This window comes from Lepisosteus oculatus, chromosome 29 (genome assembly GCF_040954835.1).
Source record: "Lepisosteus oculatus isolate fLepOcu1 chromosome 29, fLepOcu1.hap2, whole genome shotgun sequence".
Classification (NCBI taxonomy): Eukaryota; Metazoa; Chordata; class Actinopteri; order Semionotiformes; family Lepisosteidae; genus Lepisosteus; species Lepisosteus oculatus.
The window spans coordinates 3,245,852-3,273,676 of NC_090724.1; the positions used below are offsets into that span (position 1 = coordinate 3,245,852).

General features: G+C 40.2%; 1 protein-coding gene across 3 annotated transcripts; it reads right to left on the reverse strand.

Moving 5' to 3' along the window:
* Window positions 1–1,681: 1,681 nt before the first annotated feature.
* On the reverse strand, window positions 1,682–26,231 carry ptbp1b (polypyrimidine tract binding protein 1b). 3 transcript variants are annotated; one of them, XM_015365608.2, is made up of 16 exons: window positions 26,126–26,231; window positions 23,888–23,941; window positions 21,297–21,324; window positions 14,582–14,651; window positions 14,327–14,499; window positions 13,950–14,096; window positions 13,140–13,295; window positions 12,750–12,860; window positions 12,253–12,430; window positions 10,557–10,637; window positions 10,087–10,229; window positions 8,050–8,083; window positions 6,329–6,421; window positions 5,717–5,933; window positions 5,460–5,537; window positions 1,682–5,032 (listed from the first exon to the last, which is right to left on the reverse strand). In XM_015365608.2, exons 1-16 carry the CDS (start codon window positions 26,131–26,133, stop codon window positions 4,900–4,902), a joined length of 1,704 nt encoding a protein of 567 aa, XP_015221094.1. In that variant the 5' UTR covers window positions 26,134–26,231; the 3' UTR covers window positions 1,682–4,899. The 3 variants fall into 3 exon arrangements, with proteins under 3 accessions (XP_015221094.1, XP_015221093.1, XP_015221095.1); XM_015365607.2 differs by having other exon boundaries at window positions 21,297–21,327; XM_015365609.2 differs by lacking the exon at window positions 21,297–21,324 and having other exon boundaries at window positions 26,126–26,166.
* Between the last annotated feature and the right edge of the window lie 1,594 nt (window positions 26,232–27,825).

Sequence of the window (27,825 nt, forward strand, 5' to 3'; positions counted from 1 at the left end):
TTCTCACCAAACAGGGATTAAGTCTCATTAAAGAAACCTAGCGAAAATGAAAATCAGAAGCCCTCCAGGAATAGAGCTAAGAGCCCTGTCCCTGAACAGAAATGTTTTTGTTCTTGAGAAAACCCTCTTTGTGCTGTCTGTTTCACAAAGGCTTGCAGGAACGCTTATCTTCTGATCATTTCTAAACGGATGAGGCACAAGGGGTGGAGGGGTGACTCTGTGGCTCAGGATCCACACCTGTGGCTGAAAGGTTACCAGATCAAACCCTGCGGTCAGCAGAGGAATCCTACTCCATTGGGCCCCTGAGCAAGGCCCTTAACCCCAGCTTCTCCAGGGGCCCGCCGTATAAATGGCCAACCCTGTGCTCTGACCCCAGGCTTCTCTCTCCCGCCGTCTGCGTCTCAGAGAGCAAGCTGGGGTCTGCAAAAAGAAATTCCTAATGCAAGAAATTGTATATGGCCAATAAAGTGATCTTAAGTAGGATATGGATTTAATCATTAACACTTATCCCCACAAGAAAGCCATTGTGCTACTAGAATGTGGTCACACCCTCGGTGCCCAAGAAGGGCAGGATAGCCCACACTGGCAACATAGCCGGTAATTTATAACTAAAACATCCTTACCACGATCATTACAGCCAGATTGATCTGAGAAAATTACAGCAAAGTGATTCATTTTCCCCAGTGTGTTTTTAACTGCATTGGTGTAACATCTTGGAGGAGTAGAAGTTGCCAGGTGCAAACCACACCGATGGTAAAGACTTTTAAATCTTCCTTTTAACCAGGCTTGCCATTCAAGCTGGTAAAGCAGCACATCAGCAGTTCCTAATAAACCCTCTGTTGGGAACTCCTAAATGAGAATGTAGCACACACAGAATATCAATCATTTCACCAAAGGCATGCGACCCAAAGTGTACTTCCCCCAGAAAGAATACATTTGATATTCAGCACAAAATTGTAGGCCAATTGTGGAACAAAACGTGAACAGGGGAAAGCTTCTTATGGCGTGGGGATATTCATTAACCAAGCTAAACCATTTTTTTCTGGTGTCTTCACCTATGTTGAGCATACTTCGCTAATAGAGAATGGTTCCAAAGGAGCACTCAAAACAGGGATGGTTTCCATCAATTTAAACTTCTCACACTGGTTCCAATATCGAGTCACTGGCAGCAGTTTCCCCAGAGTGCGGTGGGAGAATTAAAAGGTTTGTGATGTTTTGGGAACAGCCTATATTTGAGAATATGCAGAATCTTGGTGAAAAACATTCAGGATTACACTGGCAGTGCAAGCTACACTATTTTAAAGAGATTATACACCCAAAGTCATTGCCCATTGCAAGCTTTATTAGAAATAAAGGGGTTCAGGTTTTAAATCATATTTCTATTGCCAGTGTAACCTCAGTTAAAAAATGAACTCCTTGCCTGGAAGACATGTTGCAGATGCACAGTCCACCAAGTCAACCTGTTAAAGGAAGCGCATCAGGACAAGTGCAGAAAGCTGAGAACAGGAGTTAGCACAGAACTGGCAATGAATGGGGAGGGAGGATGTGAATGGAAGTCTAACTTAGGTCTAAGAACAAGTACATAAGGCTGAGTAAGAAATAAGAATGTTATTAAAAATTACAGAATGTAAAAGTCGCACATAAGAACAGAAGGGAAGAAAAAAAAAAGAGGCACAAGTGATGAAAGCAGGAATAAAAGATTTATTAAAAGGCACAAGATCCAGAAGGTATGAGCCATTATCACAACAATGGGTCAAAAGGGACAAAGGATTACAGAAAACATTTTTAGAAAATATTTTAATTCTTTTCGCAATACAAATTTATCTTCATATGGCTCTAGAATGGTCTGAAAACCCTGGTCAAAGCAGATATCAAAATATACATTTGTTTTAGTTATAAAACCTGTATTGCTTCCCTATCACCATTTATCTGGTACAAAAAGCATGAATATTTACACCTTTTCCCCCCCATTATTCCCCTACACAGCCCCCCTAAAAAAATAGCTAAATGCCAAAACTAATAAGCGGTGATCAACTCAACCTGTAGATAGGTTAGTTATAGGGGCACAAAATTCATCCTCTGTAACTGTAAAGTATACAAACCCATAAATTAAGGCTATAGTAAATATTCTCTCCATGAAGTGTCAGTTTCTGCGTAATACTCCCACATATTTAAGGCATTAAAGATGTACTCTCATGCAAGTACCACTATGCAATGTCACTTTATATTGAAACTTCAAACATTAAAGATGTTTTTGAGCGTGGCTTGCAAAACATTTTGGACTTTTCCAAGTATACAAGGTGGTAGAGAAATTCACAAAAAGCTGCTGATGGCATAAACATCCAACTCCTACAACTATTCTACAGTACATGTAGAGTAGATCTAGACAAGAGTCCCTGCGTGCAAAAACCTACAACTCGCCGGTATTTTTGGTCAGATGAAGTACCCTGTGCAGGAGTTATATTCAAAGTGACCTGCAGACTGTACAAAATTTCAGGAAATGGGAAAACCAGCATTAACAGATATTGTTCCTTTAATAGTTTTTTAAAAGGATTATGGCTCTTGCACATTGACAAGTCCAAATCCCTCGGTGACACTATGGTCTGATCGCTTAAAACAGCTTAGCAATTAAGGTCTTACAGTACTTTCAAACAGCTTATGTGAAGTGTCTTATAATGCCACTATTAAATGCACAGCCTTCAACTTCCAATTTTGCGCTGTTAGAATTTCATTCAAGGAGATATTAATATATAAAGGCATTTAGCAGGAACTAGATGTAACAAAAGTCATTAAGGTGAAGGGAAGAAAATGCACTCAGCTTTGGTCCTAGGTATGTTGATTACCCTGAAAAATATTTTACAAAAAAATATTGCTTTGCACCAATTACAAAGTAAAATGTGTCCCAAATAGTTTGAACGTAAGCACAAAGGTTACTGAATAAGGTACACAGTAAGATCAACATGCCAATTGAAGGCATTATTTCTACATATTAAATATCCTAAAGGCACAAAGGAATGTCTGAAACTTAAGACTCTGGACAGAACGAGTGGTACCCAACTCATCAGCAGGCACCAAAAACAGGTTAAATGTATAGATATGCATAAGTTTTAAACTGTAGCAAGCCCCATCAGGAATAGATAACATATGCCCATTACCAAGTCAACCGTTATTTTAAAAGCATCATAATAAAAGGGCATTTAAAGTACGACAGAAGTAGGATAATGGCTCTAGTGCACCACCCATTTGTACAATTGCAGTTGGGATAAAAAGACTTCCAAATTGGTCTGGGTCTTTATTTTAGCCAGGTAGAAGATTTCTATGGAACAAGCTACGTATAAGGCCAGCTCAAGTCTTTAGAGCACTTAACTATATCCACGCCCCCCCCTATTGAATGGTAAAAAAAGATCTAGACTTTACTGGCTTACCAGAAAAACAGCAATCTAAAGCTTTAAGCTCTTATTGCTTAAAGGTCACTGCCAGGTTTAAAGTTCCTGGACACTTCCAGAGATTAAAATTTTGAAAATAAGAGGCTCTTCATTAACTTAAATGATTAATGTTTTGTTTCAATTTTTTTCTCCAAATGACTTGTATAAGTCATCCCCACCTACCAGCCTGCCTGTTAGCGTTAGAACTTCAAACTGGTATAAGACAAATGCTTATGTGTTGAGCATCTCCAGGAGCCAACTACACAGGGGCTTGTTCTGAGCTTTGAAGCTTCCACCAAAATAAAGGTTGAGATATGGCTGCCCAACAGGTAAAGGTCACTTAAACCTAAAGAGAATCAAAAACGCCAATGCCTGCCAAAGTGTTACTTGCCACTCCTTGTGTACTATTCAGAAGTACACAAAACAATGAAAAGGCACAGTAATGAAATTACACCACTGACCCAACCCCCCCCCAAAAAAAGACAGTATAGGAAAGATGTGAATACGCACAATGAAAAAAGTTGGTTTGTACACAATTGCATAAAGTTAAAAATTAAATGGAATCTGCTAGAGCTAAGCTAATAAACAGTAAATAAAGTTATAAGACTGAGGAACCCTGGTATACAAAGGGTCTTATGAAAATGTAAGCTAAATATGCACACTGGGGAATATGAACAATCCTGATTAGCCTTGCCTAATTAACTTCAGCATGGACTTCAATTGAAAAAATCCTTCCTGTGCCTCACAGATATACACAAAAAGTTTGTGCCTCTGAATTATCATTCAACATTACAGAAATGCAGCATTTACACCAATTCGTACATTACCCCATACAACAACCTCTTGTTGAACAGGCATAACATGACGCTTAATGGAATACCAAAATGAAGGCATCTCCACTAAAATAAACAATGTAAGATATTTAGACAAAGGGGCATAGACAGACTCAGATGGATTTAAGAACGTCTCGACTATTTTTACAATAAGGCACAGGATTTTTTTTTAAAGGCAGAACATTCAATGTACTATACACCACCCCCTCTAAACCTAGTGGTATGGTTCCCCAAAGGCATCAAGAATATACTAAAAGAAAAAAGGAAAGGCTTTAAGTGTGCAACCTGATAGTCTCACTTGTAGGTTTTCCCCAGAGATGCCATGTGTAAACTATAGTCAATCTGTAGATAAAGATTACATAATGCACAAAACACATGGGAATGACTATACTAGTTCATTAAAAAAAAAGCTAATAAAAGGCTTAAAACCCAAATAAAAAAAACTCTGGTTTGTTTTTCTCTGGTCTCTAGGTTCAAAGTGGCATTTTATAGATATATATAAATATATAATAAAGGAATGATGGAAGTGTGTCTTGTGGGCATTTCTCCAGCTGAAGGACTTCTCCCACAAGGTTGTCATCTAAAGTGACAGTCTATCCACAACTTCTCCTCTGACCCCTCAACCCCCTGGAGCTGGTCCTTCAGATTGTGGACTTTGAGAAAGAGACTCTCAGGTGATGGTTCTCTCCCAGATCATGATTGTGATACTCAATCAGGCACTGGATTGCTTCTTCCACTGAACCCATCTGAATCAGGGCCATCTTGCGGTCTTTCCTAGATGTAACAGAATAATTGGCAATTTACTGCGTTTATAGTGTTCATGTACACAAACCCTGACGGACATTAGGATTTGAACAACTTCTAGCAGTTGACTAAGACTTATACAAGAAAATCAACTGAGGTTTCTAGCTGGGCTTAAGACATTACAGTCAATGTAGGAATGAGGAAGGAAGCCATAAAATGTTGAGCTAGTCTGTTACATAAATTCAATCAATTCCTTAGACTACTTTTAAAAGAGCAGTATTCAAGTGATCACAAAATGTAAAAAAAGAATAACTGACCAAGAATAGTTTCTCAACTGCTTGTAGCAACAAGATCTTCCTGAACCACCACAACAATGCTCATACTGTTGGGTCTCTGTACAGAAGTATTTATTGCTAGTTTCAAATTAAACCACAGACAGTCACCGGTTTGTACTTACTGGAAGAACTTGAATGCCTTGACCACTGCACCAGAGCTTGCAAATAGCATCTTGAGATCATCTTCAACCACCGAAGGTCTATCAATTATGAAAAATAGGGGTGAGAAAATTGCCAGAATGAATGAGCAGGAAATATGAAAATTGTTCACAATGGAATACCACTGTATTCAACTTCACAAAGCACACAAAGAAAAGCCCGAAATTGTCCTAGATTTTACACCTTCATATGTTCTTATCGCTATAATTTATTAACTTACGGGATGTTGGAGAGGTGCAGGGTAGCTGAAGGAGGAAAGATGTTCTGGTAGTTTTTGGAGCCTGGTTTTTTGAACCTGTGCAGGGGTGAACTGCTGAAGTCTTTGGTGAGGCCCTGATCCTCCTGGCCCTCACGAGGCAGCTGCACGGTTGTGTGTTTGGACAGTGTCACTCGGATTGCCTTCCCGTGGAGTTTCTGTCCATTCAGATGACTCATTGCTGCCAACACAGGTTAATACATTTACCACAAACAAATTCCAGAACCACAAGTCAGTTTGCAAACCCAAAGCCCCCATTCCAAGACTCAAATGACAACCAAAGTTTAATTGTTGGCATGAAGTCCACATTTCATTTACTGAAATCACTTTTGCTTTTTAATACCCATTGCAAAGTAGATTGAATCATTTTCAGTTTTTATAACCTCGGAAAGGCAGTTTTGGATACAATGCAAAAAAGACAGCATAAAAATAGTATTTCAAGGTTGAAGTGTAAATCACTTGTAAAACACTAATTTGTTGAATTGTGTCTGAACTAGAAACTGGAGTTAAGACCTGTCTAAAAGCTCTGCAGATACTATAAATGTTTACTTTAAGAATAAGCATTAAGAAATCTACCAAGCTGAGCCTGCGTCCCATCTGCCATCTGTACCAAGGCATTCTCCTTCTTGTTGAACAGGATCTTCACTCTCATTACATCACCATATACACCTGAACAGAACAAGATGGGCTTGATCAGTAAACGTCACATTAAATCAGTTCTCAATTTCACAATTCTACCTTTCTGTATCTGTTCAGGCTTCTAGCTGTGAGCCAGTGAAAACTTTTCCTCAAAAAGAAAAACGGGTACTTCTCGTCATTTTCATTTAGTAACTGCCTTGGAAAAAGCTCTAAAAGATCATATGAAAATCTTGGACAGCATCTTTAAATATTACTTTTAATGTTGTGAAGCTCTGATATCAATGTCCAGTCGTAGATCACATTACAAAGAAGTCTTGCACAACTCCCATTACATTTCATTAAGTCTAATGCAAACCCCATATTAAGATACAAGTAGTCTAATATTCTTTAGATTAAAGATGCATCACTGCAATAATGGAGTTTTACCAGAGGTAGAAAAGTTACTTTTGTCATCACTTAGGAAATAGGAGGTACATTTCCATACAAGTCATCATAGGAAATCTCTCCCTCCCAGATGCAGTTTAAGATACCATTAAAGACTTGCAGAGGGGGAAACTAATCAAAGTTGTAGTGTTAAAGGAAAAACCCATCAGCAAAGCTTAATATTGGAAAATCAAGAGAATGTTGATTCCATTGTACCAATTATATAAAACTAGGAGACTACAATTAAAAGCAATCTTGTTGTTAAAGCCTATATAAAACATGCAAAGCAAAAGACATGCATTTCTACTGAATTGATAACTAAACAAGCCAAACTTTAAAAATGGAAAAAAATCAAAGTCAAATTGATATACAAAAAAGATGCAGCATCTCAAGACTGAATTTCCATTTATGATCTAAAGTGTCAAAAGCAAATTACAGTTTTGAAAGGGAATTCAGCAGCAGTTTGCTTTTTTTTAACTTAACCAAGAACAGACTGGGAAGTCTGCAGAACATCCTACAAGCTCCAGTGCTGTCATTTGCATCACAAGACATGTAAAACACCTGCTTGCATTAACGGTAAGTCACAAATTGTTCTGAAAAAAGTTAAATAATTAAAGTGGTTTAGTTTGTAATATGAACATAATCAACTCCAAAGGACTTGCATATAATGCAATGCAGGGATTAAAAGATTGTGTGTTTATTAACTCGGATCCAGATGTCACTGCAGAATTATATACTACAATGACAAATACAATAGATAATTCCATTAGCATAACTATTAAAAGGGAAGAAGTAAATATTGTGAACAGTATAAAAAGCAATTAAAAGTCTTCACTAACAAGACTAGGTACAAAACGTCTTAAAAGAAGGCAATACAATGAAAGGCCTAGATCTACAGAATAGCAAAAATCAACAAATTAGAAGATTCAATTCAGGCACCACAGGAAGCTGTCAATAAGACATGCGAAAACCAGAGATGAGAGAAATCCCTAGTTCACCTCCCAAATACTCAGCACAATTGCCAATTTGTACCTCTACTGAAAGGAAGCACAGAAAGATGCTACAAAAAACAAGCAAACATAGCAACAGAATGGATTATAGCAGTTATGAGAATGCTGCAGCTTTTTTCCCAAATGATCAACACGCAAAAAAAAACAGCACTCAAGTTTTTTTAGATGAAGTTTAAAAAGAAAAAACAAAAAAGGTAATAAAAAAAGATGCTAATGATAACATACCGAAAAGAATAAAGAGGCATTGGGGCGTAACTCTCTTTATAGGACAGCAGAGGAAGGCAGCGGAGGGAGAAGGGACAGGAAAAGATCGGAGGCAGGAGAGTGGAGGTTGAACATATCATCCACAGCGAGGCAGATCCACGGGGAATGGCGAAAAACGGTGGTTGGATCGTGAAGTTTCAAGGTGGTTAATATTTCAGGGGAGAGGGGCAGGAGGGAAGGGGAGTAGGCACAAAATTCAGTGGAGGGATATTTTGTTGTGTTTGGAAGGGAGTTGTTTTTGTATTCCAAATTACAGTGTTGTGTATTTGTGACAACAGGAAGCAGATGGGTGGGGGGGCATGGGGCGTGCAGTCAGTTGGCAAAAAGTTTCCAGGTCAAGGTATTAAAAACAAAAAAATAAGGGGAGAGGGGAATGGGGAGGGAGAGAAGAAAAAAAGGAGGTAAAAAAAACAAGGTCAGTATACACAAAGAAATATGTAGTGTTCCATTCTGCAGCATCTGCTATTAGATGGTTTAATTAATATGGTAATGATTTTTCAACCTAGAGGAACACTAAAGAGGGAGAAAAAAAAGTTTAAACATGAGACACAGAAAAAGCAGAGACAATATTGACTTCAGATTTTAAGTACACTACAAATGTCGTCAGAAAACTGGAATACTCTAATGGAAATCTTACAGGAAGAAAAACCATCAGGACTATTCAACAGAACAAAACTGGCTTTCACATGTGGGGGGGGGTTCTCAAAAAGGTCCGATATGCAATTTGTTGCAGAGAAAGACATACTAAAACACTGCTACAGGGGCAAATCATTTCACACCAAGCAAAACCAATCTACTGTTAAGGAAATCTGAAATGCATTAGATCCTAGTTCATTATAAAGAGTAATCTTTGCAGATTTTCAGTTTGGAAAGTGAAGTTTGTGAAAACATCCTTAATACCACCCAACAAGATACCTTGCAACTGGTGTTATCCTTTTCCAACCATGTTACAAAAAGTTAAGTGCATTATAATTTTGAATTGTATATATATTTTAACTTGGAAAGTAACTTTACAAATGTTACTCCAGAATGAAACGTAACGGTATGAGGTGGCTACATGACTTACGATGTGTCAATGGTTTTCTGAACCATATTTAGCAAATCACAAAAGGAGACTTAAGACCATTTCAATGAAGCAATATTGTCTCTTCAAAAACAAGAATAAAGCTTTAAAATAATGCAATTTTATGAAGCATGAAATAAAGTGACTAATGTTAGTTCTCAGTTTGGCTGAATAGGGGCTGGAATATAGAAGCAGCTGCTTAGTGGGGTCAAATTACAAGACTAACAACCACCCAGTAATACAAGCAAAGCAGTTCTTAATCTTATATTGTGGAATACAAGACAAATGTTCCGAAGGGACAGGCTTCTACTAGTACAATGGAACAAGTTACCGTCTTAAGATGTGTAAAAAGATGCTTGTGTATTTTTAGGATGTATTTAGGAGTGACATATTTGAACTGCTTTTGGTATTTAAATGCAAGCTCTCAGGATGGGTATAATACTCCAAGTAAAGCAGAGGTGAGGGGAGGGGTCATAAGGAAGATGAAGAAATGCCACTCACACATGTCCAAAGAGTGGGGAAAACCCCAGGAGCTGCAATGAGGTCTAAATGCTAGCAAGCATTACGTTTTAGCAACCTTATGCTATTGCAGGTTAAAATGCTTACGACTTGTCAGGTTATGAGCTCTGCACAGCTAGGAACTACTGCACAATGGAGCTCAATACTAATGTAGAAAACTCAGATCTTGTACATTATGCTCTTCCAAATCGATTTCCAGGGCCATGCATTATACTATAAATGAAGTATATTGCCAGATATTAGAAGGAATCTTACAGTCCTACATTGTGAAAACACAAGGTAGTCCCTTATGTCTTAACTGAGCTTTCATATATTTTTTTGAAATTCTAATAACCACTGGAGATGTTTTTTTGCAAGGGGAGAAGAACTTCAACCACCCTCATGACAAAAGACGAGCAATATGGAATTGAACTAACCTCAGCGTTCAGGTTGCTAACCAGCAGAACGGAATGGCCACCAGCAAGGCCGTGGATGCCCAGCCTTCCAGCAGCAGCTGCAGCTGCAGCACCAGGGATGGCCAGAGAAGCCAGTGCCCCAGGGACTCCAGGCATCGTCAGCCCTGAGTGATAAAGACCAGATCAAGAGAAGGGGTTGCAGAGCATTATGGATCAAGCAACTTGTATTTAACCCAAAACCATACTGAAGGCCTTTATATATGAAAGAAGTTAGTGAACTCAAGTTTTAAGGACCTTTGAATCGGAGTGTTACACCAAGATCTGCAAGCAGAAATACGATAATGGACAAAAAAAAGCAACAATTTAATCTTGCAGCCATTACAATTCAACAAAGGAAACCGCATTATGGGGACATTTAGCTACATAGTTCATAGGATCTCAGCACCAGTGTGCCTGACCTTCTGGACTGCATATACTGATCATTTACTGACCTGCAGCCTGCTGAATAGCAAAGGCAGGTGGGAACCCATGAGCTCCTGCATAAGGAGAAGCAGAGATTATACCAGGAGCACCTGCAGGAAAAAAGCAGACAAGATCAGAAACTACTATAGAAGAAGCATGTTAAAAAAAAAATACAGGAATAGGTCCCATCTATGCAGGTAGATGGGAGAAATAAAGGTGCAACTCCATGTTCCAGTCTGTTCATTATGGGTGGCCCTCACCTGAGCTGTTTTTTTATCAAGTTCAAGTAGGGAGCTGCGTCAGCATTTGTAGGCTGCAAAGGAACAAGTAAAGGTTTTTTCCATGCTGTTAAGAAAAGAGAACCGTTTCGGCTGTGGAGCCTTATTCAGGGGACCTGGTAGATAAATGTCCCCATAATACTATATGCTACGGTGAAATGTAACAAACTTGCAGCCATTCTAGCTACATACCCAAATAAGGCTCCACAGCCAAAATGTTCTCTTTTCAGCATGGAATACACCTTTCCTTGTTCCTTCAGCTTTTACTTTACCATCGAATAATATCCCTGACCTCCCATTGTATACACCTAGCAGTTTTGAGATCTGTTTTAATACAAAGGATTAAGAACTTTAAAAATCACCAAAAAAAATAGATACTTGTAAAACTGAAGTCAAAATTATAAGATAAGGTTAAACACCATTATTGATGTTTAAAACTGTTCCAATTGTCAGCTGTAAGGAAGATTAGTATTTGTAGCAGATGCGGGTTTTTTTTAGAAAAGAACTGGATAAACGCATGCTGACTGATGTCAACAGAATGTACAAAATTCATAGGCTTGAAGCACATGGCGTTTCTGGATACAATACAAGTATAGACGCACTGCACCAGGATGCAGATGCCATTTTAAGACCAGTTGCAAATGGAGTCCATTTGGTCCCTTTTCAGAGTTTTGGGAGACCTGTGAGATTCAGCACCATTCCTACCACAGAGCCTGAACAAGCACAAGTCTGTTCAATGAGTCCCGGCACTCCAGATGCCATGCATCTTCACAGTTTGTGCCACACATATCCAATGGGACTCAAGTGTTTAAGAGTGTCCATGGGATAACCGTCACATTCCCTTCCCACAAGAAAGCTACCATTACACAAGCAGCATGTGAGGTTCAAGACTTGATAAACGGAGCACTGTTCAGCCAGGACAGTAATTTTACTACAAGTAATATTCTATAATAACTAAACTCACATTTGGACTTTTGCACATCCACCATACAACTTCAGGCAGAGTGATATTTAAAAATGCTAATAAATTATATATCACAAGTTCAGTGCTATATAATTCTGTACTCCAGAATATCTGGAATCTCCTTCCTCACTGAACAGCTTACAAAAGTAAAATAAAGTTCATAATTTACTACTACATACATCAATTCTCTTCACAGCATTAACAAAGGATCACAAACCTCAAAACAAAACATACTTTTTACGTCAATCTTTCTAGTCTCATACAGTAAAGGCTGGAAAAACTATTTGTAGACCCCAAGCTATAAAATTGCATTTAGTTTGTAAAACTACATCAAACTTGACATCCATTACCTTAAAGAATAAAATCAAGGAAACAATTCTAAGACTATAGCATGTTGCACACAGCTACTCTAAAACCCAACAACCTGAGAGCATAAGGTTCTTGGGCACAAGGCTCTCCCAGTCCTTTCAACATATTCCTTACCAAAAGCAGCAGCCATAGCTTGGTGATCAATGGAGGGCTGGCTATCCCCTGTGGGCAGGTCTGGCCGAGTGTAGTCACGACTCTTGTCATTATTGTACTTCACATTCAGGCTGGTCAGTTTGGAGAAGTTGATGCGCAGAGTGCAGCAGGCGTTGTAAATATTCTGTCCATCCAATGCCTTTATAAACAAGTTACATAAGATACTGATGCACCAAAAAAACGGAAAGGTAGGAGGAAAGATGTGGTTACGGACTAATAATGCAAAATGAACTGTGATAGCTGGGTTAAGTTAGTATGAAAATAGTTTAAGGACAATACGAGCCTGGAAAGGCTACTGAATAACTTTTGTTGATGTACCTGCAAGTTAAACTTTGTCCCTTGGATGTAAAAAATTACTGAAGCCGTGTTGTGAAACAGTAGAGAGGAAGTGGAATACAAGTGCGCACCAAGTATTGCTCTGCAGTATCCAGTCATGACAGACAGAGGGCAGTACTCACCAATTTAGCATGCTGAGCAGTCAAACCATCTGCATACTGAAGAAGGGCTTGGAACTGGTTGTTCTTGGTAAATGTGATAATCTTCAACACTGTACCAAACTTGGAAAATATCTAAAGAAAAAATTGGAATAGCCCTTGAAAATACACCCTTTTGATAAACATTGAGAGTAAGTCTAAGATACAAAAAATCATGCCCTTTATGAAACATGTTCAATGTTACATCTAGAAAGGGCTGTGGTGATCATTTAAATCAAACTGGATGATATGTTCACCAAAGCTCAACCCTTCATGAGATACTTGTATGTCTAACAAACACACGTAGTTTGGTTAAAAGGTACCATAGTGCCACTTCAAAGCAGTTTTAGTTGCTCTCGCAGTCGATAAAATTACCTGGTGCAGAACATCCAGCGTCACAGGGTAGAAAAGATTCTCCACAATAATGCGAAGTACAGGGCTCTGGGAGCCCATTCCTGATGTGTCCACGCTGCTCATTGACATGCTACCTGTCTGGACTGCATTCACTGCTTGCAGTGCAGCCTGTGCCCTCTGGGGGGAGAAAAGCCATTTAGTAATGCCTTAGCAGAACCCAGTAACCAGAACAAACTGTTAAACTTGCTGCTTTGTTTTTTAAGTTTATTTTGGATAATGCTTGACTCATTAGGAATCTGATATTAACACTACCATTGAAAGGGCTAAATTATAAATTTTTCCCTTTGTAACTCAGTTGTTTCTAAAGAAACATATATAGCCCTTAACTTCCATTTCCCTAATGGTCGCCAAGATTACAGCTGAACTAAATGGACATTACACCTCAACAACAGTTTATTATAAAGTCAGAACTAATGCATATGAAAAGGAAACTGCAAGCAAACTTTCCATAGAACAGCACACCATAGTTTATGACTGCTATAAAAGGATAAAGAAACTGGTGTGTAAACCAGATCAGGTATTTAGCAAATATCATTAGCATGCAATTGCATTTGGGTACATAGTCTTATTCATCTGTTTACTGCACTTTTCCCCAATGCCTTTCCTTAACATTAAGCTTATAGTGCCCTTCATCTGCAAAAGCAAACAAGCCCACTTTTGCAAACAAAGGAAAAAGGGATAATTGAGCACAAACTTTACTGGTCTAATGCAATAACATCTCAGTTTCTATATTAACAGCTTTAAACAGAAAAAACAAGGCTATATACTTACCACCTGATTTGGGGAGTTGTCAGTCTTGAGCTCCTTGTGATTGGAGTACTGCATGAAAATGGGGTGGTTCCTGATAACTGGAGTCACAGAAGAGTAGTAGCTTACCATGGTCTGGGCAGCTTCCTCTGTGTTCATTTCTAGGAAGGCCTAGAGCACACACAGTGGTTCAGGGGTACATTCTACAGTCTAAAAAAGACTAGTTTATATAACTTACACCACTAATTCAAAATAATTTAAATAAGTAATGGGCACTCATCTTGTAATTGAGGAAAACGTAAACATAACATTCATAATTGTGCCTGACCTTCCTAAACTTTTAGGAATTTCTGCACTACTAAAGCAGCTCACATTTGAAAGCAGAAAAACCTTTGACATACCTGATTCTTTCCTTTCAGCATGAGCAAGTTGGTGACTTTGCCAAAGGGAAGTCCCAGAGAGATGACCTCGGCCTCATTTATGTCATTAGGGAGCTTGCGCACATGGATGACACGTGAGGGAGCACTAGGACTCCTAAAGTCTCCTTTGAACTTCTTACTATCATTGCCATTGGCTGAAAGAAAGATGATAGTTATTTTTTTGTTTTCCAAATCCTAGAAAAAAGAAAGGCAAACTGTACCTACAAAAATAGTTACCTGCTCCAGAACTGCTCATGATATATGGTCCGTTAGAGACGCAAGATGAAAAAAGTTCGTCAGATCCTCGCTGCAAAGAAAAAACCCATTCAGAATACTTTATTCATCCCCATGTGGGGTAACTTAAACATTTGGAAGTCTCCTCAAATGAAGGGATTTGTTGATCTCAATGTATGGGGAAAACAAGTAAAGCTAGCTACAGCTAATAGTTTTTAGCCAACATAATACGAGTGAAACATCACCCACCCTAAGTAAAAGGAATATCCTGAGTATTAAGTTTACACCGCTCCAAAAACCTGCACTGCACAGGTTGAACCAACCATACAATGCCCTTTTAACCAGATAAACGGGAGCTTTTAAGTCTCACCCTTCCCAGTAAATGCAATTCATTCACAGGTAGAAATAGCAGCTGTTAAATTAAAAGGACAGTGGCATACTGTTCTCTCTTCACAAAGGAGAGCTCATTTCCATGAAACCCAGCACCAAAATAAACTTTGATCTGGGAGATTGAGATTATATTGCACCTAATGTGCACATAAAAGCATCTTACACCAGCACCCAAAAAACATTCAGTTGCTGCTGTAAGCAAACATTTCTAGACTATGTTTCGTCATCAAGAGTAATGGCAGACAAGACTTCCCCTTTAAAAAATAAGGGAAAAACTAAAGCTGTTCAGCTCATCCAGGTGTTTCATGAAAAGTCGAGGTATTGCCTTCAATATGGCTGGGTAGCTTTGTTAAAGAGCCACATTTCCAGTTTCCACTACACTCGCACATAGCTCGATATCAGCTATGCATAATTAGTTCAGTGCATAACTAGTAGAATTAGCTTAATAAAGCCTTTTAAAGTGATCTTCTAAATCGCTCTATTGGCCACATGCAATTTATTGTATTAGGAATTTGTCTTTTCGCATACCCCAGCTTGCTCCGAGACTGACAGGGAGAGAAGCTTGGGGTCAGAGCGCAGGCGCCCAACAGAGTAGGATTCGTCTGCTGGATACACAAGAGCTGGAAGGTTGCCGTTAATGTAAATACTGAAAATTTACATTAGCGTTAAGTTCAGAAACCAAAATGAGGAATAATGTAAAAGTCCCCTACAACATGGCTCTACTTTGCCTGAGACCCTGCTGCATTTAGCATGTCCCTGTGAAAAGCCAAAACAGTCCAGATTCTGCCAAGGCTCAGTTTAATGGGAACAGGAGCTGCACAAAGTATGGATAATTTAAATAATAAAACAAGCTAGAGATGCAGAGGAAGCAAGACGGGATCTGCAATCTTGCATCACCTTGCTTTAATAGTGTAACACCTGACGTTCAAACTGCTACCCCCCACCCACCCGACTCCCCAACTGTACAATTCAAAGAGCTCGAGACTCCAGCTAAATCCACATGTAGTTATGAGCTACATCTCCTAACATGCCCTACAGCCATAAACTGTACTTTACATGCTCTTGTTCAACTGCACAGGACCCAACAATTAAGCACCCTAGCAATTAGGTTACCACCCAATTTACCTTGAACCCCCCCCCACTCCCAAACAAAAGCTCATAACCACCCCCCATAGGCCTGATCTTCAGGTAATTAAAAACAAAACCATAGGAAACTGGCAATTGACATGTTTTTCAGCTTTACACAAATGTCAATACCAAAGAAACAATAAATTAAAGTGTTAATCCTTCTTTAACTTCAGAAGGAAATCCAAATGCTGCTGGTGCATTCCAGAAGTGAACCCCCCCAAGTCTCCCACTACAGCTTTAACCCAGCTCCTCTTGTAGGCCAAAGGTCACACCACCACCACCCTCCACACAGACCACAGCAAGGGTTAATGTGGAAATCCAAGCTTCAAAAGGAAAACCCTATCAATTTCAGGATGGACAGTGAGCAGGAATGTGTGGGTGGGAGGGAGGCAAGATGGACAAGTAACTCTGCTAGTCTGAAAACAGAACCCTTCACTTAATCAGACAATCATTTATGGAATGCCATTCTACAGTAACTGGTTTTCAATGAAAAAACACCATTAACCCAAGTTCTGTTTCTCACAATCCCCCCTATTCCTTTTGCTTTTCCCCAACAATACCGCATCAAAAGTTCCCTTATCACTGAGAAAATTCACAAGGTCTTCTGAACTTAAGCTAGCTATCCTTTAGCTTTATGGAGACCTGCATTGCCCAGTTTATATTCTCACCTCCAACGCTTAAGCTACACAGCAAAAATACTTAACGGTAAAGAAAGAGTAAAATAGGTCTACGCATTTCAGAAATGGAGCTATTTAGCTTTATATCCATCTTCAAAAGCACAGTACATTGCAAAAGTAGCTACAGAAGTAAAAAGGGCCAGGTAAGAGTTAATTATGCAATGCCTTAACTAGCTCAGTCACCAGACACTGTTGAGGTCATTTGCTTTCAAAAAATCTGAGAGGCTAGAACATGTAATCCAAGCATTTGAAGCTTCCAACAGTGCAGAAATGCCGAAAACCACGCAAGATGATTAAAAAAAAAGAGGGAGGGTACAGATGTACATTAGTCTTTAAGAGAGGCTGCTTTAGTAAGAACAGAAGCCCTAGATCAATAAAGGTCAGAGCTCATTAAAAGGTTTCGTCTGCTCTAGCAAAAGTCATCTGTGCTCCAGCATGCATCAAGGGCTCCTGTTCTGCTGTATCAAAAGCAGAGCAGTCCAGGGAAACGCACAGAGCAGGCTTTGTGCCTGGCCTATACATACACACAAAAACCCTTCTTTCCACCTCATGCCACAGCCGTTCATCCAGACTCCATCCTTCTGAGGAAGGACATACGAGAAAGGGGCCCTTACACGTCTTTATTAATAAACCACTTCAAACAGAACAGGGCAGTTCTAAAGAGCTCATCAACCCTTAAATGAATGCATTGTAAGTGCACAGAGGCAGCTTCAGAACTGACCTACCTTAAATGGCCACATTATTACAAATGTATACTGTGCCCGCTCTTCAGACAAAGTTACAACGTTGGCAACCGAAGTGACAAGTATTCAGACCTTCACAGTCACCACCCTTCTTTAAAATGAAACATTAACCAGTAAAAAAAAAAAAACAACTATCCTCCAAATCTGAAAGTTTTGATCTTCACTATGGATTTGACATAAGGACTAAAAAGCATAGACGAAGGCGGGGGGGGGGAAATGTTCCCTGTAACCAACAACAATAAGCAACGCATTACAGGAAAAATGCTATTGCTATAGCAGCACTGCATGTCTGTCACCACCTCACCATGGCAACCACACCCTTAGGCTCCAGGTGCAGTTTCCCCACCCTGTGCTCACAGTGCCAGACTGTGCAATACCAATAGTTCACACAAACTAGTTTTTCATTCAGGAAATCCCTGAACGCCACTTTGCAACAAGGCTTGAAATATCTACTTAAGCTAGTCCTCTTTCAAAGCTAACATAGCTATGAAGGGATTTATACTTTACAAAGTGCAGTTTTTAAGGAGTTGCTAAAAATATCAAGCCTAGTTCTGTTTTATAAATCCTGCCAGTTTCATTGAACATTTCAATAGGATATTAGGGAACTAGCAAAGGACAAGATTTCTTAAATGTAATTGCAAGATGCATTCTTTAAAGGACAGAACTATCAACTCAGAAAGTAGCATCTCGCACACAAAGCCCACAGAAGTTTGACAAAGATTATAAATTAATGCCATTTTGGAAATTATGCTGCACTTTGGTTTCAGAAGCTTCAAAAATACTCCTTTAATGCCAACAGGGGAGATCAGAGCTGTGCTGAAATTTAAAAACTCAAGCAGTCCTAGCCAATCACAAGTGGAATTTCAGCAGCACTCTCCACAGGTTAAACAGGGATACTAAGCCAAGAGGAAACAGTGCAATGACCATGACGCATTATAAAGGAAGGCAGCAAGAACAAAGAGTCTTTCAAAGATCTGCAACTCCCTTCCGAAGCAGATAAGACACCAGAGACAAGCTGCTGCACTGACTGTAATAGGCTATCCCTACAAATCATTTGCAAAAGAATATCCACAAAAGAAGTCCTAACTAGTCCCAAAACATCCACCTCAGGTATTTGCATTGAATAGGTTATGTACTAGCACAAATCAGCAAGCAGCGGATCTCTGTAAAAAAAAGTGTAATTAAGATCCTTTGCAGAGAGACCATCCTTATGGAACAGAACTACAACAAAAAATGTGGGAGGAGTAAAACTGTTGCGAGAATGAACATGTTTCTGAACAGTCTGTAGATCAGAACAGGCCACAGACCCGTCCTGGGAGAGAATAGGCAACTTTTCAGGAACACTCCCCCTCATTCCAGCACCCAACCTTCAAGTCACTTTTGAGGTTTTTTTTTTTTAAATGGCCTCAGGCATGATCAAAAACTGAACATAATGTAATGTTTCAGATAAAAATTTCACTGCTTCTAGCAATTTGTTAGCATCTAGCATATGTGCTAAGAGATGCTGTTCTTTAAATGAGTCTAACAAACTAGACAAAGAAAAATTTAAGCATGGCTAAGAGGGAGGGAGGGAGTGGGTTTACAGGCCAAACTGAGCACTCACTTGCAACACTACTCCATGCTCCTACATTCTATTACAAAATGAATCCAAAAGGGAGAACTTGGGCAAACAATTACGTGAACAGACCAGAGGACAGGAACCAAACAGCAGCTTCAGTGCAGTACTCCGGAAGATAATACCACATCCGACATGCACTAACTTGTCTGCTACATCCTGTGGCAAAGGCCCTTCGAAAGATTCAAAGGAATCTGGGAGTCAGGGAGAAAGGAATGCACCCACTGCATTCCCGGCAACCCGCCCAGCCAGTTAATTATGGTTTCCATGACAACAGTCATGTCCTTGCGTCTCCAGATGAGAACATTACAAAAAAAAACTTCAGCCCCTCCTTTCTATCCTTACCCTCTCTACACAACGTAGATGAAGGTACTTATATGGGCAAAAGTTTGAACTGTTAAATATTACACAGGAAGGCCCACAAAAAACACAACAATGGCAAGACATTTAACTCGCATGGTTTTTACTCATTCCTCACAATCACAAAACCACAACCGCTAAGCGTCCACATGCCTCACTTTAAACACTCCCCCCAGTAACTACTGGAGTGCTCAAATGTTATGGTTTTAAAATAAATATGGCTGAATTCCCAGCAGGAAACACTAGCCTGCAAATATGGATTCATCAACTGTGAACATTCCACGGCTATGGATATAGGCGACTTCAGTTTAAACTGGTATAGTGAACCATATGAAGTAATATTTAAACCACTGCTTAATGCCTTTAATCCTTATAAAACATGAACCCGTTAAGCTGCAAATGTTACGTTTTGCATGTAACTGAACTTTTGTACTCCAACACAACAGTTTATTCTATAAGTCTGTAAACCGTTATCGCTACAAACATAATTCACGGCAGGAAAAACTATTTAGACAACAGAAATGCTAGGACTGTTTGGAGGCTGCAGCCCTCAAGAACATTTTCTGCTTTTTGAAGACCTAAAAATATTTTCTGAAATCACAACATTTTAATTCTGGTGACATGAATATCCAAGACCCAAGACAGACAAGAATAATATTTCGAAGTATGACAAAGTTCAGGTGGTACCCCAACATTGAGAAATTTGGATTAAGTTCAATGGCTCAGAACAGTAACTGTTTATGTGCAGTTCCAAGTTCCAGTTTATGATGGAGGACTAAAAGATATGACTCAGTGCAACAAGGATGAGTTTCCAAGACTCTTATCTCAAGAGCAATTCAAGGCTGTTTGATTTACTAACCTCACTGAAAGCAGCCTTAGTATAACCTCCAGATAAAGTATCAATGCATCAGGTTAACTTAAAAAATCAGCTTCCACAGGTCAATAAAAATGCTTTGAGGCAATTCAGCCTGGAACTACTGCCCCTCAGAAAAAACGGGCAGGACTTCCAACATTTTCAAGTACTACTTCATTCAGAAGAGCATGTCCTGTAATATGGTACAAGCTAGCAAGTTTCTTTGCCAAGTATTTAAGATCCACACAATTGTGAATTAACACAATTGGTTTTTACCCCTGGCTTGCAGCTACAACCCTACGATCTTGTACATGGAAGGATGAGGAATTGCAGGCCAAATCCTTTGACCCACCCACCTTTAAACCCCTGTATTTAGCATGTCACAGGCAAAATGCACATACTGGAGGTTCAGCACTGACAGGGTGAACAGAATGTTATTCGCCAAGAGCACCACATGGCTGTATGCACCCAGGAAGATACAGAGGTTGCCGTGTCGCAAGGTGCCAACTGTCTCACCCAGCCAACTATGCATTGCTGTTCGAGGAAATGCTCAGTCAGCTGGCTCGAGACATGACCCAGGCTCAGTCGTAGCTCTCATCCTATGCTTAGGCAAGTGCCTTTACTGGTTGAGCTATTTTAAATATTTTTCAACCAACAAGTAACATCTGCAAGTCTTGCATGAAGACCATTTAAAAGCACATATATATCAAACCTAATTCTTTAGAAAAAAGGGCACTGACTTCACAGAATTAAATTGGCTTAAAAATGGGGGAAATAATCCCTTTTGATGTAGCCTTTACAATACATTTCCTTTTTAAATACTACCTTTTCCTAAGAAAATCCTCAACCCACATTTGAATAGAGGGTCAGGAAGAAGAGATGGCAGGAAACCTTAAAGCATTCTGAAACAACAAACAAGTGTAGGGAAAAAAGCAGAAAAAGGGATGCCTACCTTTGTACCAACTGTAATATCGTGGACACTGCTGTGAAGAAAAGAAGACAGTACTGTTAGATAGCAGCAAGGGTGAAGGCTTAAAATTAATACAAGTTAGGGGCTACAGTGATGTGATAAGGTTTTAGCAGAAACAAGGGAAGACTGAAACTACCTGAGTTTTAGTGCTGCACAGAGAGCAAAGAAAGGAAGACCAAGAGGTTGGAGAGCTTAAAAAGAGCACTAGATGTTTTGTGGGTGTTTGGAAACCAGGTAAGTGGTCTTCAAATAAAGTTATCAACCCCCAAAAATTGGTATTTTACGTTAAATATGCTCCATAACATGGCTTGCATCTTGTCTGAAGAACCGCGCTGCATTTGCACAACTCAAGTAGCACATGGGAATACTTAAGAGGGTTCTGAACAGCACATTTGAGAGCTCAACTACAAACAGGTCCCAAATTTCCACCACCACACAATATTGCATAACTTAAAAGGCTCTTGGACACATGTAAAATACTTGTACAAATGAGATATTTGATTCCTTTTCACAACTGAGAAACACCTCTAGGCAGAACCTTGAAGTTCCTCATTTCAGTGGACCACATTTTACATGTTCATCAAGTTGCTAGGGTTACAAAATTCCACCAACTAGACATTTCTAAATGGTTTTGCCTTCTAAACCTAAACAATGACTGATTTACACCTTTAATTCCTCCTGCAAGAAAGGAGATTCCATACATTTTAAAAAACACCTTGAACAAAACTTGGGAAAACTTGACACTGGAAACTGAAATTATGAACTTCTCTAGAGACCACATATAGAAAATGCCCAGTAATATCGTATGAAAACTTTAAGTATTCCGCTGATTCTAGTGTTTAATCTTATTATAACATTAAACTGGAACACATTACAAAACAGATCTGATATTTTTTTCCAGGGAGGGTAATCCAAACATTCCCTTAACTTTCCCACAGTCCACCCTGTCAGTAGAATATGAAAAATTAGTAACCAGGGCAGCCTGACACTCATCCTGGAGCAACCCCCATTCTCAACATCCTGTTTCTCAGGAGGGCCCCTGACAGGAAATTTACTGCCACTATCCCCTCCTCCACAGTCCAACAGGGATTTTACAAGAACAGCTCAATCAGACCCTCCCCAATCGGACTAGTGCAGCCACCAAAAGAATCTTTCTAACGTCCTCTACGGCCATCTTAAAAGTATGATTCACCATAAGGGGTCTTAAGACACTTTAGCATTAGGTATATCCCCTGAAACTGAGGCAACTCTTAAGGGCGAAGGAGGAAATCTGAAATTAAAGCACTTTGTCATTTCTCAATTATCTTTAGCCTGTCATTTTTAGATCTGGCACTAATTATACGACGTTTCAAAACTGAACTACAAGAGCAATAAAATCCGAACTCCTCACACTAACGTTTAAGCAATCCTAAGATTTGCTCTTACTTTCTTTCCCTCCCTCAACCCAGTAAACCATCAGTCTTTGGAAGCACAGCAGCCTGAGCATATGGTTAAAAGGCACAGACCCACACTACCAAGAAAATGGTAGGAATTAAAATTCATTACATGTGTAGGATTTGCTTTCAGGAAAAACTGACCCTTTCTGGTATTTTAAGCAAAACACTGCAACAGTTTTCAGAACCATACGTAATAGAAAAACAACTTATCAGTTAATATTGGTGTCACGGAGGAAAGGAGATGTGCAAAGCAAAGTCTTTCAGAGTCAAGGCGCCTGCCTGTGTAACATGTAATTTGAGTCTACCAGTGTCCAGGCTCTCGCATAAGCACTAGTCGTCTTTCCATAGTATCAGGAAAATATGATGCAACAGGAAGTTATTTTTATACAGCCCACTGTGTACTGTAGTTCAGGCATCTCAAGCGCTTCACAAAAGAAACCAAGACAAAGAGGTTCACTTTCAATTCAAGCAACAAGTGTTCCATATCTAACTGCACAAATTACAACTATATCCATGCGACATGAGGATTGTGAAACATCAATATACTACTCTTAATACATAGAAATCTAAACATGCAATACCTACTGCAGACAGGAATATAATAAGGTTTTGACTACCAAGAACAAAGTTTAAGTTGTTAACCACAAATGTAACATTTCAGATCAGCTTACATCACAATTGTGCAACAAGGGGTGTTCACCAATATTTATCGATGTTACTAGAAGTTCAAATCAATTTTCTGGAACAACTGGTAACATTCACATAGAACTGAGTCTCTCACTGTTAAAATTTAGCAATACAGTGTGGGAATGTTACTGCAAAACTCAATTTGAGAAGCCTGAGCTGAGATTCAGGAACCTTATTCAGGAACAAAAGGTCTGCTTAGTGGTATTGTCTTCACAAATATTTTGTCTAAAGTTAAGGAATTCTGAGCTTATCAAAAGTTCCCACCCAAAGAGACTAAACCCATCTTTCACCCAGGCAGTTGTGTACGTGAGCAACCCAAGGGTCAATGTACACAGGGCCATAAACACAAGTAATCAGTACCAGGAAGAAACTAGAGCTTTCCATCGTCCTCATAAAGAAACAGACCCCAAGAAAAGTCTACCCAGAAAGAGTAAAATGGGAAAAACTTACTCTTTTTCAGTGGCGTAACTGGATCCCAAAGGATACAAATCAGTCTCTAGACGGCTGCAGAAAGAAAAACATGCATTACTTCAGTATTGTTTGACAGCCAAGGGTAAGTTAGTTGCTTTTCTTGAAAGCAATAAGATGGACATCTACTGCAATGTCTATTGTAAAGTCCTTTCCTACTAGCATGACATTTAAAGTCCAGTGCAGCACTTTTTCAAGTGGACTGTTACATATTAGCAATAACTCAGAACTGCTTAATACAACCAACAGCAATAAAACTATCTGGGTCGTGTCTTTAATGATCTACACATTAACTTAACAGTATTGGGTGATAAGTGTTAATTTTTGGCCAAATTAGTATGCCTAAACTCACTCACTTAAAAAAAGACATGAAGTAGCTCGAACTTGGGCGAACTGAAACACTGCTGGAAAACAAAAACGTATAACGAACCAATCTGCATTCCTGACTTTTACGGAACGGAAAAGGGGTCATCAAGCATTATGCGGGGTAAAATATCCACGTTTCTTGCAGAAGCGCTAAAGCAACATAACTAGATCTGGCAGCATGGACGGAATAGAGAAGTTTAAAAGAACGAGGAAATGGAAAAAACAACCACTAATGCTAACCTTGCCTGTAACTGGGAGTAGACTATTTAAATTACTATCTGCCCAGCGAGGCAAGAGGGGAAAAGGGAGCCAGAAAACCTAAGATTTTAAGATTTTATTAATGCGTCTCGGCAAAGACGACGATACGAAACCACATCGCTCGCATCACGTCAGAACATGAATGCCATCGGATTACATTGGGGAGGGGGGGGAGATCCCAAAGAGATTAAGGAAGAAAATGAAGAGGCGTGGGTCGGTCACGCTTCCCCCTGATTGGAGAAGGAGCTTTTAAACCCGCACATCTTGGTGTTTTTTTGTACCCAGAGCCTCACACCGCCACGGCTGGAGACGACGCACACTGGCGCCCAGGTACCCAGGTCTTCCCACCTGGACACGACCAGCCCCCCCCATACCTCGGAGATCGACTTCCCAGATAAAACAGCTCTTTTTCAAATGTAAATCTGAAGCGGACGGGGAGTTTAGGGCCGGGCTAAATCCCCCCTCCCTCCCTCCCCGGCGGGGCCCGCCACTGTCTTTCTACAAAGTTACCAAAAACAGGAGTTGGGACCCTACACCCTACCCTACCCCCCCCAAAAGAAACACGCCAAGGACCGACAAGCACCGCATTTCTGGGATCTGGCGGTGCAGTCCTCCGATCCGCAGGTATTTGTCTGTTGGCGGGTACTTAAATCACCACCATCGAGTGCTTCAACTGGTCGAGCCACGCAACCTCGACGTCCCTCAGGGCTGGCTTTAAAAACTTTAACACCGCACACGGTTGGACGGGGACGTCAAAGTCCAGGTTAAGATCAGTTCACCCCCCCAAAAAAAAAATACCCCGAGCAGCGAGGGTAAAAAAAAAGAAAAAGTTCCCCCCCCCCCCCAAAAAAAGATCCGAAACCCAGCAAGCGCGGCACCTCCAACTTGAACCCGAAATTTTGGTTTTCAGGAGGAAATATGTATTTTTTTTTGTGTGCGCACAGCCCATCAGCTCGCCCGTCGAGGCGTCTCGACTCGGTTTTCCTTCCGCCATGTCGCGAACACAAAAAAAAAATAAAGAGGGGAAAAAAAAAACTTATAAAAATTTTAGCGCGTTGTATTGAGCGAAGGCGAGGAAGGAGGAGGAGGAGGGGGAGAAAAGTTTCTCAACACCCAACTCCTGCTCTCCCAAACGTACGTGCTGGTCCTCAAAACTTGTCCGTTAGGCAGAACAAGACGCTCAACTTCCTCAGTGTAAACACAGCCGAGGAGCCGCACAAAACCCACACCCGGGACTCCTCGGCTCGCCTTAGTGCGAAAAAAATAATTTCCGTATTACAGTTAACTTCTAAACCACAGCGTTTTTACTTCCCCTAAGCCCGGACTACCTCTAAAAACTACGCTCGTCAGCTCGCCCCTCCGAGACAAGAAGTCCCTCTTCCGTTTTTTTTTTTTAAAGATTGACTAACGTTAATTACTGCGAGAGAACCCCGTTTTAAGACAAGTTCTCCTCCTCTGGAGAAACTGTTCGGGTTTTGTTTTTTTCTGCCGGAAAGTCAGAAAGTTCTGGTGATTTTTTTTTTTTTATCGTTGCTTTTTCCACTTCAGGGTTTTACCGGTTTTTTTTTTTTAAACGAATATGTTTCTCTTACTCACCCGTCCATTGCACAACACAGAACTGCAGGTCAGAGCAGCGAGACGACAGGCTAGGCGAGCTATCTTATAGTCCTACAAAATGGCGGAGAACACCAAGACGCGCTCTGATTAGCCCAGCGACAGGGGAAAACTGAAGTAGGGAGGGTCCTAAATGCGAAGTCACGAATCCTATTGGGTGGAAGCGAGGTCACTCGCTAAGGCGGGATAAAAAAGTTGAATACAGCTTTCTATTGGTGATTTGGGAAGCCAATCAAGCACTTAGCCGTCCCCCTCTGAGTATCTGATTGGTGAAAGTTCCCGTCCATCGAGGTCGAAGCGAAGACGACATTGGAGGGGTGCGATCAAAGTTAAGAGAAAAAAAGTGAGGGAGTGAGGTCGTAAAGTGAAAGTGGACGCGTGTAACTGACTCACGATTTGCGAGAGAAAAATGTTTTGCTGTAAAGCAGCGCGGTGTTGCTCAATAGTTTCTTCTGACTTGTTTTACGCGTTGTTTCCGAAGGAGTGAAGACGAGAGCAACAAGTGGCAACAAGCAGTCCTTTTTTGAAGAAGTAGCAGTTTTTTCACAACACGTAGTAATTCAGGGTACATCATTTTACGTATCGTATTTTAACAAATTAACTCAAAAAATATTAATTTAGACATTATTTATGAAACCTCGTAGGATCTACCACCAAACAGAAATAAAAAAAAGTCTAGTGACAAATATACGTAAAATTTCGTTCGTGAAGTTTCTGATGCTCTTTAGAAGTCAAATTATTTACTTGACCCTAATGTTGTAGATCACTGTTGCTCACATAGCACTAACACCTTCAAGGTAATGGTCAGTAAGAGTCGAGGTTGCCTCTTCCAACGCCCCAGTTTCGCGCTGTTGTCTTCAGACAAAGGGCCATCATTCAAGGTGTGGCACCAAAGTCACCTTTGTTTGCATTGCGTTGATGAATGCAATTCAGGATTAGGGAGCAGATAGCGATCTCACAGGAGGGGGTCTGTATTCATGAACCTTAGATGGATGTTGTGCTGGGCTGGCAAAGATCTCATAATTTACAAGACCAAAGAGCACAATTCCCAGTGCATTCATGTATTATGGATTCACCTGGCTGATAATTTTATCCGACATTTGTACCCACCGAGATGTTTTACCAAAGGCAATCTGAGTGAAGTGGTTTGCTCAAGGGTACAATAGCAGCCCCCCACCCAGGACTCTCGGACCCAGGACCTTCTAGTTACAAACCCTGAGCTATGACCAGCTCTCCAAACTCCTGCCGTAACTTCACTCACTCATATTGCCCAGATGACTTTTATGGTCCAGTCACGGGTAACCCAATCAGATTTCATTGGCTTAAAATGTAATACTTTAAAAACACAGTGCCGCTGAAATGTTCATGTCTTGGTGAATGCACGTTGCCAGGGAACATTGATTGCACAATGGAGGCAACCTACTAAGGGAAAGAGGTCCTCATTCACCTAGTGAGAGAGGGCACATAAGGCTCAGCTCTTTAACAGGATGATCGCGGAAGGCTAGAATACACCGTGAACCAAGGCTCGCAGGGAGGTGACCGGTCATAGCGATAGCTGACAGCTCCCTTCTTGGGTTTAATATCACGTTCTGCTTGAGTTTCCCCTCTGCGGCCTCATAGTGCAGTCATCAACATTTCCCGCATTCGTCACTTGAAGAAAGTAACACTTTTGTTTATAAAAC

What these genes read in the sequence shown, in the direction of transcription:
- ptbp1b (XM_015365607.2), bottom strand. An exon ending in AGTTACGCCACTGAAAAAGA is followed by an intron (nt 21,328 to 23,887) that starts GTAAGTTTTTCC and finishes TTTTCTTCACAG; the next exon opens with CAGTGTCCACGATATTACAG. An exon ending in CATGAGCAGTTCTGGAGCAG is followed by an intron (nt 14,500 to 14,581) that starts GTAACTATTTTT and finishes TCTTTCTTTCAG; the next exon opens with CCAATGGCAATGATAGTAAG.